The sequence below is a fragment of the Aulonocara stuartgranti genome (genome assembly GCF_965226115.1).
Source record: "Aulonocara stuartgranti genome assembly, chromosome: 12".
Classification (NCBI taxonomy): Eukaryota; Metazoa; Chordata; class Actinopteri; order Cichliformes; family Cichlidae; genus Aulonocara; species Aulonocara stuartgranti.
In genome coordinates, this window is record NC_138948.1 from 27,176,996 (window position 1) to 27,190,433 (window position 13,438).

Sequence of the window (13,438 nt, forward strand, 5' to 3'; positions counted from 1 at the left end):
TTCAGTCTGCCTTACAGCGCTTTTTTTTTTTTACACGTGTTACAGGGAATTAGTGATACTTAATGAAGGATAAGCTTCCAAGTTTGTGTGCAGTCCTGCTGTTTTTCTCTGAAAGAAATGGGAGAAGGAAATGTAATTTTTTCTCATTTTAATGCTATTTTTAATTATTTGCTACCACTGCTCGTTCTATTTACACATATCTGTTAAAAAATTCCAGTGGTAGCACTGATTTAGTTATTGCCCATGCTTCAGAAATATTAAAGACGCAGCGCAGATGGTTTTAATTAGCCTGGCATGCACCATAGTCAAAAAGAATTAAGTTTAATGCGTGTTTGTTTAGAAACTCGAGCAGCATGGAACATAATGGGACAGTATTCACAGACCTGCATTTATTTTAAAAAGGAAACATTTTTACCTAATAGTAATGTTAGTATTGCTACATGACAGGTTTTGGCTTTAACAGAGTGCTCCAACATTATTTCAGCAGATCAATTCTCTTGTAAATGTTGCAACAAATATTAAATCTTCACAAACGCCATCAGCTTTGTATTCACTAGTTATTCCTAACATGCAGTCACGGCTAATGAGCACATCATAGAAAACAACCTGAGGCAACTGCACACACACACAGCACTGAAGCATCAACAAACACGCTTCCCCGGTACAGCGCAGGCCAGCTTTCCTTGACCTTCTCTATTACTCATTTCGGGGAAATGAACAGCAAAGAACTGGGTTCTGTATTCCAGATGAGCACATCATAGGTTTCAGGAGAAACCGTGTACGATGTGGGGGGGCTAATATAAACATATCTCCTGTAAAGTTCGAGCTGCCCAGTGCGATTTGGGTTTTGTCAGTTATGACCAGCAGCTCAACATCTGAGATTAATGACGCTAAGAGAGCACCGTTACCCAGCAGCGAGGACTTTAGAGATCACCCGCGAGTGGATCTTTTTAAAAACGGGCTAAATCCTGCTCCATCTACAGAGCAGCTGAGGTATTACCTCAGGCAACGGCTATTTACTGGAGATTTCCTGTTTTCCAAAGTGAAGAATCTATGATTCATATGACTTCCTGGTTTTGATTAAAGCGCTAAAAGATTCTTGATTTAAAGCATATTTTTGTCCAGAGCAAATTTTATGTTGCAGATGGGGGGCAAATTAAAAAAACAAAAAAAAGAAAAAGCAGGAAGTTTCTTGGTGTTGGGCTATCACGTGGTGTTAGAACAGCTTTACTGTGTTGGCATTGACTCTACTGAAGGGATGGTTGAGATCTGGCCACTGTGAAGCTGATGATCTAAATCATGACCCATCATGGCCTGTAGATGGGGATGTTGTCATTCTGGAAGAGATCACTCTTATGAGTACAGAAGTATTGTTTTGCAACAATGTAATAATTGTGATTAATTTTGTATTGGTCGGACTCTAATGTGTTATCCCTGTGTATATCCTGTTAGATTTGACCCCTTTCTGATTGAAATATAAAACTGCTTTTTTTAGATGTAAAAAATCCAGGTTAAATAAAGGTCTGGACTGAGATCACCAAAAAGGAATAATGATATAACAAGATTAAGCTCAAACACTCAAAGTTCTTCTTGCCCCATTAAAGGGCGGATTTTCTTAGTATGGTCCCCAAAGTTAAAGTTTGTTTTTTGAGTTTTTCTTCTTCAACAGAAGATAATTAAAACTACGGTGGTACGGCAGTAAGATAGACAAAAACAAAATTGTGGTCCATTTTATTTCTGTGGATATTTGACATTCATTTACAGCAACAGGGACATACTGTACTTAAACTGAACTTTATGGTTTTCAGGTTATGTTCCTTTTCAGATTTGTACAACAGCGGCACATATTTGACTACTGAACACCATCGATAACTTTCAATACAGTGCTCTGTACAGTGGTGTGAAAGCAGGAGAGGCATGCTAGTTTGTAGCGCCACGCTGGAGAAAATGTAAGTGCAGTCCAACTGTGCTTCATTATTTGTTAATAACTATATTACCTTTGTAAAATCAGCACCAATCACATCGCTTGTAATGGTATCGCCAAAATACATTCAGAATAGCACCTTTACAATTTACGTGACAACAAAACATAAGAAAAGAATACAAAAATATTAAGATAGATGAAAGACTGTTGTTAGCTAGTTACAATGTGCCATTACAATGCCAGTAGATCCTTAATAAGTCAAACTCTCTGTGACAGGAAGTTTTATTAACCAGTGATGTGTTCAAATTCCTTAAATAAATTAAAATAATAGGGGTAACATTGTACAGTTTCGTAGCTGTGATAGTAGCTTAGCAGCAGGCTTGTATTTCCATGCTGCAAACATGTTTTTATATGAAAAGGAATTTTTCCCAGTAATAGAAATGCAACACTTTAAACTAACATACAAAATGTTTGATAGAAGAACATAAAAAAAAAGTTCCTGATACATTCTGAATTTTCAGATGTGAATTAGATGCTCTCTGCATTTTTTAACCACAAAGAGGGTGCAGGGTAATGAAATGAACTTCAGATGTCTTCCGAACAGGATGTTCTGCTCTGTGATCAAAAGATCCCACAGAAGCCAAGATTTGGAACAGGACTTTTCCTGCTATGATTCAGTCGCAAGTCAAGATACACAATAATTATCCACTTGCTAACATCCTGGGGGGGCAGAGTCATGTGGAAAGCAGCATGGACGATCAGTAGGGGTAGGGTGAGATGGAAATGTAGATGATAAAGATGCTCTGGTAGGTAATGCGGCCTTGCAGCGATATAGTGGTGGCCTGCACTTTGAGCCTCACTAGTCCAGGTCTGTCCAGAACCTGCAGGGTGTAGATGATCCCTCTGCCGGCCTCATCTCTGATACCGAACACCTGCCCCAGCCCGCCTGCCTCCGGTTCTTGCTCAAGTATTGTAAAGGATGTGCGCTCCTGCAGGATGCCAGACTCTGAGAAAGCTGACAGTCGTACCACGTTGTGATTGGCTGGAATGCCGGAGGGAAGAGTGAGCAGCTTGTACTGCAGGAGCAGAGGAGAGCCTCCGGTGGCGCAATCCAGCAAGCAAGGCCTGTAACAGGTCCTTTAAAAGTCGTCCGGAAAAAAAAAAAATTATTAATTCATATAATGAACATAATTTTGCATTTGTGTGGTATCTACAACTTAATTAATAACCCTGTATAACACTTATTAATGTTGCAAATTACCCGGGTCTTCTTCCACTCTGGTAGGATGCAGGGCAGGGTGTATCCAGACACTGGTATCCTCCTCGGGTGTTAAAACACATCTGGTTGCGTCCACACTGGATGCCTTGTTCTACACACTCATCAATGTCTAAGAGAAAGAGAGGGGATAAGTATATAGCTGTAATAATTTGAGGGGAAGGTGGAAGTTTTAAAACAGTTTAACCTTGGTAGGACCTCAAAATCCCATCCTTTCGTGAACCTCGGGACCAAAAAATGGTCCCGCCCCAAAAGTGCTCTAAAAATGTTATATATCAATATTTTTTTCTACTTTAAATTACTCAATCTTTTAAAACTACTTCTGCTTAAAATATCCATGTCAAGTTTTAATTATATTTTCATTGTTTTAACCCTTTAAATCCCAGTTTTATTACATGAGCGCCCTGTTTTTTTAGCCCCAAAAAACAAAAAAACTAAATATTTTCCAAAAAAAATATTTGAAGTAATATTTGTTTGTTATTATAATTAGGCCTTTAGATGGACTAAAGATTGGCACCAACAGTCATTTCGATCGCCTTTTTTTTTTTTTCCAGGAGCGCATTTCATAAAATGCACACTATCGACCACGCCCAAAAAGTGCTATAAAAAATTTATATATTAATATTTTATTCCACTTTAAATTAGCCAATCTTTTAGACCTACTTCTCCTTGAAATATTCATGTCAAGTTTTAATTACATTTCGCGGATTTTAACCCTTTATATCCCGGTTTCGTCACATGAGCGCACTGCTTTTTTTGCCCCAAAAACATAAAACATAAAACATAAAATATTTTCCAAAAAAAACATTTGAAGTAATATTTTATTGTTATTATAATTAGGCCTTTAGATGGACAAAAGATTGGCACGAACATTAATTTCGATCCGGTTTTAATTTTTTTTGCAGAAGCCAAAAATGTCCCCAGGCGGCGCTGCTGCTCCTGCTCCCCCGGGGAGGAGTGCCTCTGCCGCGGGTGTGTTTCGCGCAGCGCCGGAGCATATGGTTCGGTTCCCGTGTCTGCAGCACACACTTCCGCTACCACGTGAAAACAAATACGTCATTTCCTGTTGATTAAAAAAAATTAATGCACCCTCAAATGAACCTAAGGTCAGAAAATGGTCCGGAACGAGCAGCGGGCCAAGCTGCTGCTGTACGCGGGAAATTAGTCTGCCTTTTCCGGGTATCTGTCTCGAGCAGGCCGCTGGAGAACATGTGTATGTTCCAGCAGGCGTCACATGTGGAGCAAGGGCGCCACCCGGTGGACAAATAAAAAATTACAACTCTAAGGCCTGTAGTCCAAAACGAAACCTAAGCTGGAAACCTGACGATCCCTTTGACCGTAATTTTTCTGGCGTGAAAAATAGCGTTTATAATGGGTTTCAATGGGGCACAAATCGGCCACGAGGTTCGATAGTGGATGTATGCCTTTTATTCAGCCATTTAAGCTCATTTAAAAAATACATGTTTGAAAATTTGGCTATACTCCATTAAACACAGTGGAAATGGCGTGGAATTAAAAAACGGAAAGGCCACGAAATGGTCCCAGGTCCTACCAAGTTAAGGAGACATTTACCTTTACAGCTTCGGCCGTTGGGTAGCAGCTGGTATCCAGGGGGACACAGGCACTGGAAACTACCAATCGTATTTCGGCATTCATGTTGGCACGGTTTCTTGAGGAGGCACTCGTCCACATCTGTAAGTGGAAAACAACAGAACATTGTTTGGGCTTATATTGTAAGAATCCTTTGTTATTTTACATCTTTTGGAGTCTTTTTGATTTCAACTTACCAACACACTTGCCGTCTCTGTTGGTGTACCCGACAGGACAGCTCTGCCTGGTGATGCGAGATACTCCATGGGAACGGGAGAGGATTGGCCTGCCGAGGGATGACACCAGCTGTGGGACGAGTCTCGCCCTGACTCTGGTTCCGTTTGTGAAGGTGTGCCCTCTCTCAAGCCCTGCGCAGGAGCGCCCATCGCCGAGTAGCACTGTCCCAGGGGGGCACAGACACCTGAAGCTGCCCGGCACATTGCGGCACTGATAGGCGCAGGGATTTGGCGTTTGCAGACACTCATCGATGTCTGGAAATGAAAAACAAAAGTTAAGTAGTGATTTGTGCTTCCGTTGGGTGTGATGTTTAGGGTTTTTTTGTTAAACAAACGTAATAATTACCCAAACATGGAAGCCCAACTCCCTGAGATCGATAGCCTCTGGGACACACGCATCCATAACCTCCGACTGTGTTTCGACAGATCTGAGTGTAGCGACACATGTGACTTCCATCCTGGCATTCGTCAATATCTGAAAAATGTCCAGATCAAAAAAGGATGATTTTCACACAGTCATATCCAGTGTTGGGTAAGTTACTTTAAAATAGTAACTTAGTTACATTACTAGTTACTTCTCTCAAAAGTAACTCAGTTACTTCAAGTTACTCGTTACTTTCAAAGTAACTAGTTACCAGGGAAAGTAACTTTGGTTTTACTCAGACTTCTCTTGTTAATGTGTTGCTTCCATAACTTTGCCAGTCTTCTAGCTTGCTTACTTGCCACAGTGCACTGTGCCACCTACCAATAGAAAGGAAAAGATAATGTGCACATTTCCACGAGAGAAATCCCACGCCTGGACCGTCATTGACTGCTGCCATGATTCTAGCCTACGTCACAGCGTCATGTGCGCCTTTTACATCCAACACAAAAACTGCAGTCGTGGTGCTTTGATTGTACTCAGAACTCGGAAATTCTGCCTTCTGAATAGGAAGATGTAGGTAACACCAGACTGCAGATGAGCTGCATACAGAGCTGGACTGGGACAGAAAATTGGCCCGGGCGTTTTGACTAGAGACTGGCCACCATTATAGGAAAAATCATAAAGCCTTTGAATGAAAACAAACACTGTTGTGACAGTGATGTTCACTGTTCTGATGGTATATATGCATCAATCTATCAATCATTTGTTGTAAGATTCAGATAATTATTTAATAAAAGCTAGACATTTTAAATGAGAATAAGAAAGAAAAGTATTTCTTTGTGCCCCCCTCTCCCTGTTAATGCCCTACATGCCCCCCTGGCAACACTTTGCTAGACCCGCCCCTGCACAGTTACCAGCTGTCAGCTACATAAAAAAGGATCCTAGTGTTATTTGTCTCTCAGAAACAGTTCTTAACTTCCCTTCAATCATTAATGTCACCTAAAAGGTAAACCTGTTTCTCCATCACAGCTCTGATGGTTCAGTAAGGACATCTCCTGGTTTCATCTTCATGTTTCCCTCTCACCACATCTCCAAACCGACATCATGACCAGCAGCTTTACAGCTGTGGCTCCAGCAAACATCAGCTGATACTAGAAATTAATATTAAATAAATTCTAACAACAGCTGATCAAGCTTAAAAGTGCTGCTGTTGTTTAGCGCGACATCCGTTGGTTTCCTCTTTCTGGCGCAAAGTGAGCGATAAACAAACAAGGGAGAAAAGCCGATCAGCTGATCATTGATCAGTTTTCATGATTGAAGTAGAAACGGGAGAGGGAGGGGCAGAGAATGAAAGAAGAAGAGGCAGCTGTGCAGCGTAAACACAGAATAACTCCATCTTTGTGCCTTTTTCATTGTAGCTGAATTACGGGACAAACTGTTCCTTTTCACCTCAATAAGAAACGCGTAATATTTTCTCTGAATACCAGACGGGACGGTTGGCAACTCTAATAACTTATGAACAAAATAAAGTTCAACATCATTAACTTCACAGCACCACCCAGCTGTATAGAAACTCCGTCATGCTAGCTAGCACGCAGTACGAAAAAGTCAGAATAACGAAAATAAACTCCACCTACACTTGGTTCATATCTGACCCAGAGAGACTGCAGGTCAGAACTTCTTACCTGAAGTTCAGTTCACACTTGGACCTGCGGCCGCCTCGGGCCTCTCCTCCTCCTGCCTCCCCTTTCCTTCATCCACCTGCTGCCTCCACCACTTGCTAATGTTACTGAATCTGTGGAAGCTCCGCGATGCCACCACACGAAGTAACGACTAACGCGTTCCTGATTTTGGCACAATAACTAGTTACCGTGCTCGTTACCACAATAATAACGTAGTTACTGTAACGCGTTACTTAATAACGCGTTAGTCCCAACACTGGTCATATCCAGCTATACCTTAACGATAGATTAAGGTTAATGGTTATATTGACAAAACCGATAACTTTAGTTTGCTTTTCCTCACTTTGGCTAAATAAAGGTTGATTTAAGCCTGGATTATGCATCTTGTTCTTGTTGTATTTTTCCTGAAATTATCATTTTCTCTTTATTAAGAAAAAAAAAGACCCCTTTACACACGCCTGTGTTTAGTGATTGCTCCTACACTGCAAACACTGCCTCTTTTACGTGAGTGCACTTGGCTAGATTGGGACGACCTGAGCTAATATGTGTGTTAATGCTGACTGCGATTGCTGACATGAAGCCAGTTAAAGAGAAGATATCCTGAGTACCTTAAAGCTGCCGTGCAGCAGTGTCTACCATAAACTCTGCTGCATCTTGTTACAGAAGTTTTCTTTTCGCAGCAGTGGATTTACAGTTCATAAAATCTTTTGCTCTCTATTTGGCCTCTTTTGACCAGTGATCAGTGGTTCTTTTGGCTTTCAAAAGGATTACAGGGGGTTTCATTTCCACTTATTAGGAAAACCATTTTAGCAAATTCACGATACAGTGTTGAAGGGTTGGAGGTAGAAGCCAAATCTGAGTCTTTCAAGGCATGAATGAGTTCATGCTGTCAGTCAATAAATTAAGCAGTGATTAATGAACAGGAACTGTTAAATGAAGCAATGTCTAAATAAATAAAGTGGATAAAAGCAGCTTACCCACGCAGGCCCCATTCTCTGCTTTGGTCATTCCAGCTGGGCAGCTGTCGAAACACTGGTATCCTCCTTCTGTGTTACGGCACTGCTGGTGAGCCGGGCATACGTTCCTCGTGCATTCATTGATGTCTGCAAAAGTTAAACCGTCACATCGGAGCTGTTAGTAAATATTCTGCAGGGCCCGCATTACTGTGGATGCTGTATCAATGGAAAATACATCCAAGGGGAATAAACAGGCTTTTCAACATTATAAGTATAAGAAGCAGCGTTACAACAAAGAACACAAACTGAACACAAACTTCCTTATATTTTGTGCTAAGTTTGTATATAAAAAAATGCAGTTGGGTGTAGTCTTATCTTTTGAAATCTTCTGTAGCATAACTTAATAAGAATTCAAACAAGTTAAGGCAGGCAGGTAGTTTTTGTTCTTTTTATCTCAACTGACCAATGCAGTGACGTCCTGACAGCTGGTATCCAGGGTGGCAAACACAGCGGTAGGAACCCAGAGTATTGAGGCACTGGTGCTGGCACGGGGAGACAGCGGACTCTTGGCACTCATCTACATCTAAAAGACCAATTCGACACATACAGCAGGGCTTTATCGCTGATTAACACTTAAGTGATTGGCAAGAAATGAGATTTTTATTATTGTTGCAGGTGCAAATATAATAAAATATTACACGAACAGGAAAATAATGAGACGTTTATGCCTCCATATGAAATGCTGGACATTTTAACAGTGATTAACAGCTGCTTGCCTTCACAGCTGGTTCCTGTGATGCTGGCCTTAAATCCTGGTCCACACTTGGCCTGGCAGCGATACGTTCCCACTGTGTTGACACACTGCTGGTTGTAGTGGCACATGTGTGAGCCTTGGGAACATTCATCGATATCTGCATGAGGGAAACAGTTAGTGAGATCATTTTAGATTTACTTAAGTAGGACATTATCTCTGTGCACTGTGTATTGTAATATTGGATATTGCAAAAAAATCACCCAGCAGGTTTTCTTTGTCTTACCTTGGCATACATTGGTGTCTGCAGAAATGGTGAAGCCAGACGGACAGGTACAGGAAAAGCCTCCCATAATGTTGTTACACGAATGAGAGCAGGGAGACTGGAGCGCACACTCATCTTCATCTAATAAGAATGCATTTGATGATAATAATAAAATAGAACAGTCACAAATGTTCAAATAAATGGTGTTAAAAATGATTGAGGTATTAAAAAATAAGCACAGCATACCAGCACAGTAGGAGGTGGTGTCAAGAGTGAAACCTTTAGGGCATGCGTCTTCATAACCATCTGCAAACACAGAGTACATGCAATGTTAGGCTTTCCAACAGATCCTGGATTTCATGTAAAATCGAGTTTAAATTGCTGGAATTTTTTAATATTTTTGCAGACCTGGTACGTGTAGGCTGGCAGTAACATGGAAGTCCAAAGTGAGCGTAAACATGTTGTAGGCACTATTCATCCCAGAAACCTTGAGCAGTTGAAGCACAGGACCCTGGCGCTCTTCCTGGCCCTCGTAAATAATTGTGTGATTACAACGCAGCACCATGGGGCTTCCTCCTCTCTGGTGGGTTTGCGTTGACCACGAGTACAGCTGCCCTTGGCCCGTCTGCACATATGACTCATCGAACTCCTACGGGGCAGGAGTGAAATCGGGTCACACAAACTAAAGAGGATCGGAGGTGTGAAACTAAAGTGTCATGTCTTTAAGTCAGGATTTGATCTGAATGATCTTTAAATACACATTGCGATGAAAGCTGTGAACACACCTGAAGGCTCATGTGAGATGATGATAATGAAGGAGGAACAAATCCGTTAATTACTATGTCAATTAGCAAAACACCCTCCGAATCCAGACCTCTGGCAACATGAGTCAAACGTAGGATTTCCCCTGTTAGAAGAGATTAAAAAACCAAAAAACATAACACTGTAAATCCACTTAAAACCACAAGGGAGCGTGCTGTAACTGCTTAGAAGCACAAGCCTCCATGTTCAATGTATGTGACTGCTAGTAAGTGCTGCCATCTACTGACTGTTTTACAAAAGAGCGCATAATGGACATGAAAAACTCAACATTTGTTGTTGTTCCTGTAAAATCACACCACAGTTTAGAAGAAACTAAACAGAAATAAAAAGAGTTGAACAAAACTTATCTTAAGCCGAGTACTTTCATCGATTAAATATGCAGTGCATGACCTTAAATAAATGAATCAAAAGCTTTAAATATTAACTGGCATATGCACGGAAAACAAAGCAAAAATGTGTAGTAGGCAAAGCTCACCAGTCTCGAACTCCAGCTGAGACTCCTGTCTGAACTGGCCCTGAGTGAAAGCGTAGCCATTTCTGGCTGCTCCATTCTGCAGCACGGTGGTCCAGTAGATGGGTGCAAACACAGACACCAGCACCCGCAGCAAGGGACCTACAACAAGACAGCATTAGCTCTGTGCCTCTGCTGCTCTGCTACACATCAACATGTGATTTGAACAAGATTGGGAATGCATCCCCAAGAATTCAACTCTTTCTAGTAAAATTCAGCGTGACCACTGTTTAATGAAGTGGTAACTGTTAGGTATGAGGCTGAGGTCAACAGCAACCAATGGTACACAATGGTACATGCCATCACTCACCCACAGTGGGAGGAATATTGTCAAGGCGTGCCTGCACAGTGCTGCTCCCCTCGTCATCATTGTCTGTAATGTTGGCCTCCAGGTAGGACACACCAAACTCTCTGTCATTGACCATTCCTATCAGGCTGCCTCTAGTCCTGCGTGGAACCTCACCTGGCAGCACCAAAATACGTTTAAATAAGCTACATTAACTGAAATTCATTAATATCAGGTTGTCCTAAACGCTCCCTGAAAGTGTTTAAAGTTACTGACATGGACTGGAAAGAAAGAGCATACTTCTGTGTTAGACACCACTCCTCATTTAATTATTACTTATTATTAATCTCTGGCTTTCTTCCATATTGCGTCTCTTGTCCTGTCTTCCTCCCTTCACCCCCAACTGGTCACAACAGATGACTGCCCCTCCTTGAGCCTGGTTGTGCCGGAGGTTTCTTCCTGTTAAAAGGGAGTTTTTCCTTCCCACTGTCACCAAGCGCTTGGTTTTCTCTGTATTATTTTTAGTTCTTATGGTACTGAGCTAACTTGAGGGGACTGCTGTTGTGATTTGGCAGTGTATATATAAAATTGAATTGAAGGGTTGAATAATGAAATATTTTGTAGTTATTGGCAACGGCCAAGATTGCAAATACTGAGATAATATATTTTAATTTTCAAATTTCCTCATGCATTACACAGACATATTTTTTTTGGAGGCATCAAAATGAATCGAAATGAATAACAAAGCCACTGGTACCTGGACACAAGCCGACCTGACATTTTCTAGAGTCGATACTGGGGCCGCTGCATGATCGGCCTCCATTAGCTGGTTCTGGGTTGTTGCATAGTCTGATTCGCTCTTGGAAGCCTTGGCCACAGGTGCTACTGCATGGTCCCCACTCCTGCCAGCTAGAGTAGCCTCCATTGACTAAGAGAGGAAGAGAAGAAAAGAATTTTCAACAGTGGGTCCTCAGGAAGTTCATTTGCACAGGTTATGTTGTGCAAACTTGCTGTTGTGCAAAGGAAAGGAGCACTTGCAACACATGAAAGCAACAGACATGAATAAGTGAACACGGGGGGAAACTAACATTTTAAAGTCGTTCTTAAAAGTGGATTGGAGGCAGTTTGGGAAGTACATTATGGTACAAACTTGTTTGAATTTTTTATTTCATAACCCGTTAAATAAATCATATAGACAGAACTCACTCTGAACCTTGAGCGTAATGGTCCTCTCAGCTGTTCCAGCCTCACTTTCAGCCACACACTGATACTCCCCTTCATCTGCAGCCTGTAGATCAACCAGGTTTAGCTGATTATCGAATTATCTAAGTAACAGTTATCCTTTAATAGGACTACAAACCTTCCAGACAAACATATCTCTGAATTGGGTACAGTTTTACAGTTTAGGGAAATTACCATACAAGCAAACAAAATCTGACATTTTCAATGGGGCAGTTGACTTTATTCCATTGAATTGTTTGTCATAATTAATATTACAGGGACAGAGAGAGGAAATTTCATAATAAGAGCACTCTGCTGGAAGGACAGTCATCTGTCTGTGAGAAAGTCTCAGCTGCAGGCTGTGCAATTACAGCAGCAGTTAGAGACCATAATAAGGTTAGAGGCTACGGAAAGAGGGGCAGAGTCTGGGAACATACAGCATTCTGTTTGTTTCTTCCCTCTGAGCCTAATGCTGTTAGCCTCTCCGGCTGAACTGAATCTGATTTAGATGGGAGCAGGACACTACAGGACAGTCACACGCTGTTCCTCTACCCAAGGGTATTGTAGATGAAGCTCAGATGGGATGAATAAAGCGCCGCTGTTCTACTCAGATTGCGTGATGGAGCCTTCTTGCGCAAACTACATCGGAAAATGTTTCATGCCAGAGTGAGCTAGGCTTGACAGAACTTGTTTAGAAGCAGGATTACTGCTCAAAAGAACAGAAATAGGAGGAGAAAAGAAAATGTTATATTTACAGTGGTGCTGTAAATGACCAGAGATCCGTTGTGGAGGGTTTGCATTCGGAGGAAGCGAGGTAGCGGTTTTCCATTTCTGAGCCAGCGGAGGACAGGGCTGGGGTCTCCGTGGACGGGACAGTCAAGCACAGCAGAGCCACCCTGAATGACTGTCTGAGACGTGTGGGCTTCACCCTTCAACACCGGAGGCTCTGGAAACACATAGCATGTGTATTTTCAGATAGAATGTGTCATAATGTAAATATCTATAGAAAGTTCAGTGAGCGGGAATCCTCGAGGATAAATCTCACCTCTGATACGGACGAACGAGAGCGCTCTAATGGAACCCACGCTGTTTGCTGCTATGCACACGTAGGTCCCAGCATCACTCCGAGTCACATTCTCAATGATGATGGAGCTTCTGCCTGCCTCATCTACAGTGGCACCTGCAACAGTTTTGCAGTTTTACACCACAGTTTTATTTTAAATTAGGCTTCTTTTTTTTTAAACTGAATGCATTACACATAATAACAAATACAGTAATCTGTGTGGCAATTATGAGCTGTGTAACTGAAGAAAAAAAGGAAAACACTACCTGCATAGGGACTGTTGTTGACAGTCCAGGAGATAGTAGGAGAAGGCGTTCCCTGAGCATGGCACGATAAGGCAAGAGTCTGCCCTTTGTTTAGCATTGCATCGCCTGGCAGCTCCTTGAATGCAGGCCTCATATTGATGGTCAGTCGGATGTCTTGCCTCGCAGAGCCTGCTGCATTGGTGGCTACGCATGTAAACACACCAGCGTCTCCTGACTGTTGAAGGA

At 41.8% G+C, this 13,438-nt stretch overlaps 1 protein-coding gene across 2 annotated transcripts in view; it reads right to left on the bottom strand.

Moving 5' to 3' along the window:
* Positions 1-1,714: 1,714 nt before the first annotated feature.
* Positions 1,715-13,438, bottom strand: part of hmcn2 (hemicentin 2) — a 47,966-nt gene continuing 36,242 nt past the window's right edge. For both annotated transcript variants that reach the window (XM_082555451.1, XM_082555450.1), the window contains 19 exons: positions 13,214-13,427; positions 12,930-13,064; positions 12,640-12,830; positions 11,870-11,951; positions 11,421-11,591; positions 10,688-10,840; positions 10,342-10,479; positions 9,830-9,951; positions 9,453-9,693; positions 9,291-9,350; positions 9,066-9,185; positions 8,805-8,939; positions 8,492-8,611; positions 8,050-8,175; positions 5,373-5,501; positions 4,988-5,281; positions 4,773-4,892; positions 3,186-3,312; positions 1,715-3,061 (listed from right to left, as the gene is read on the bottom strand). In XM_082555451.1, the coding sequence (XP_082411577.1) occupies positions 2,683-3,061; positions 3,186-3,312; positions 4,773-4,892; positions 4,988-5,281; positions 5,373-5,501; positions 8,050-8,175; positions 8,492-8,611; positions 8,805-8,939; positions 9,066-9,185; positions 9,291-9,350; positions 9,453-9,693; positions 9,830-9,951; positions 10,342-10,479; positions 10,688-10,840; positions 11,421-11,591; positions 11,870-11,951; positions 12,640-12,830; positions 12,930-13,064; positions 13,214-13,427 (3,057 nt within the window). In that variant the 3' untranslated portion in view covers positions 1,715-2,682. The remainder of the gene's footprint in view (positions 3,062-3,185; positions 3,313-4,772; positions 4,893-4,987; positions 5,282-5,372; positions 5,502-8,049; positions 8,176-8,491; positions 8,612-8,804; positions 8,940-9,065; positions 9,186-9,290; positions 9,351-9,452; positions 9,694-9,829; positions 9,952-10,341; positions 10,480-10,687; positions 10,841-11,420; positions 11,592-11,869; positions 11,952-12,639; positions 12,831-12,929; positions 13,065-13,213; positions 13,428-13,438) is intronic.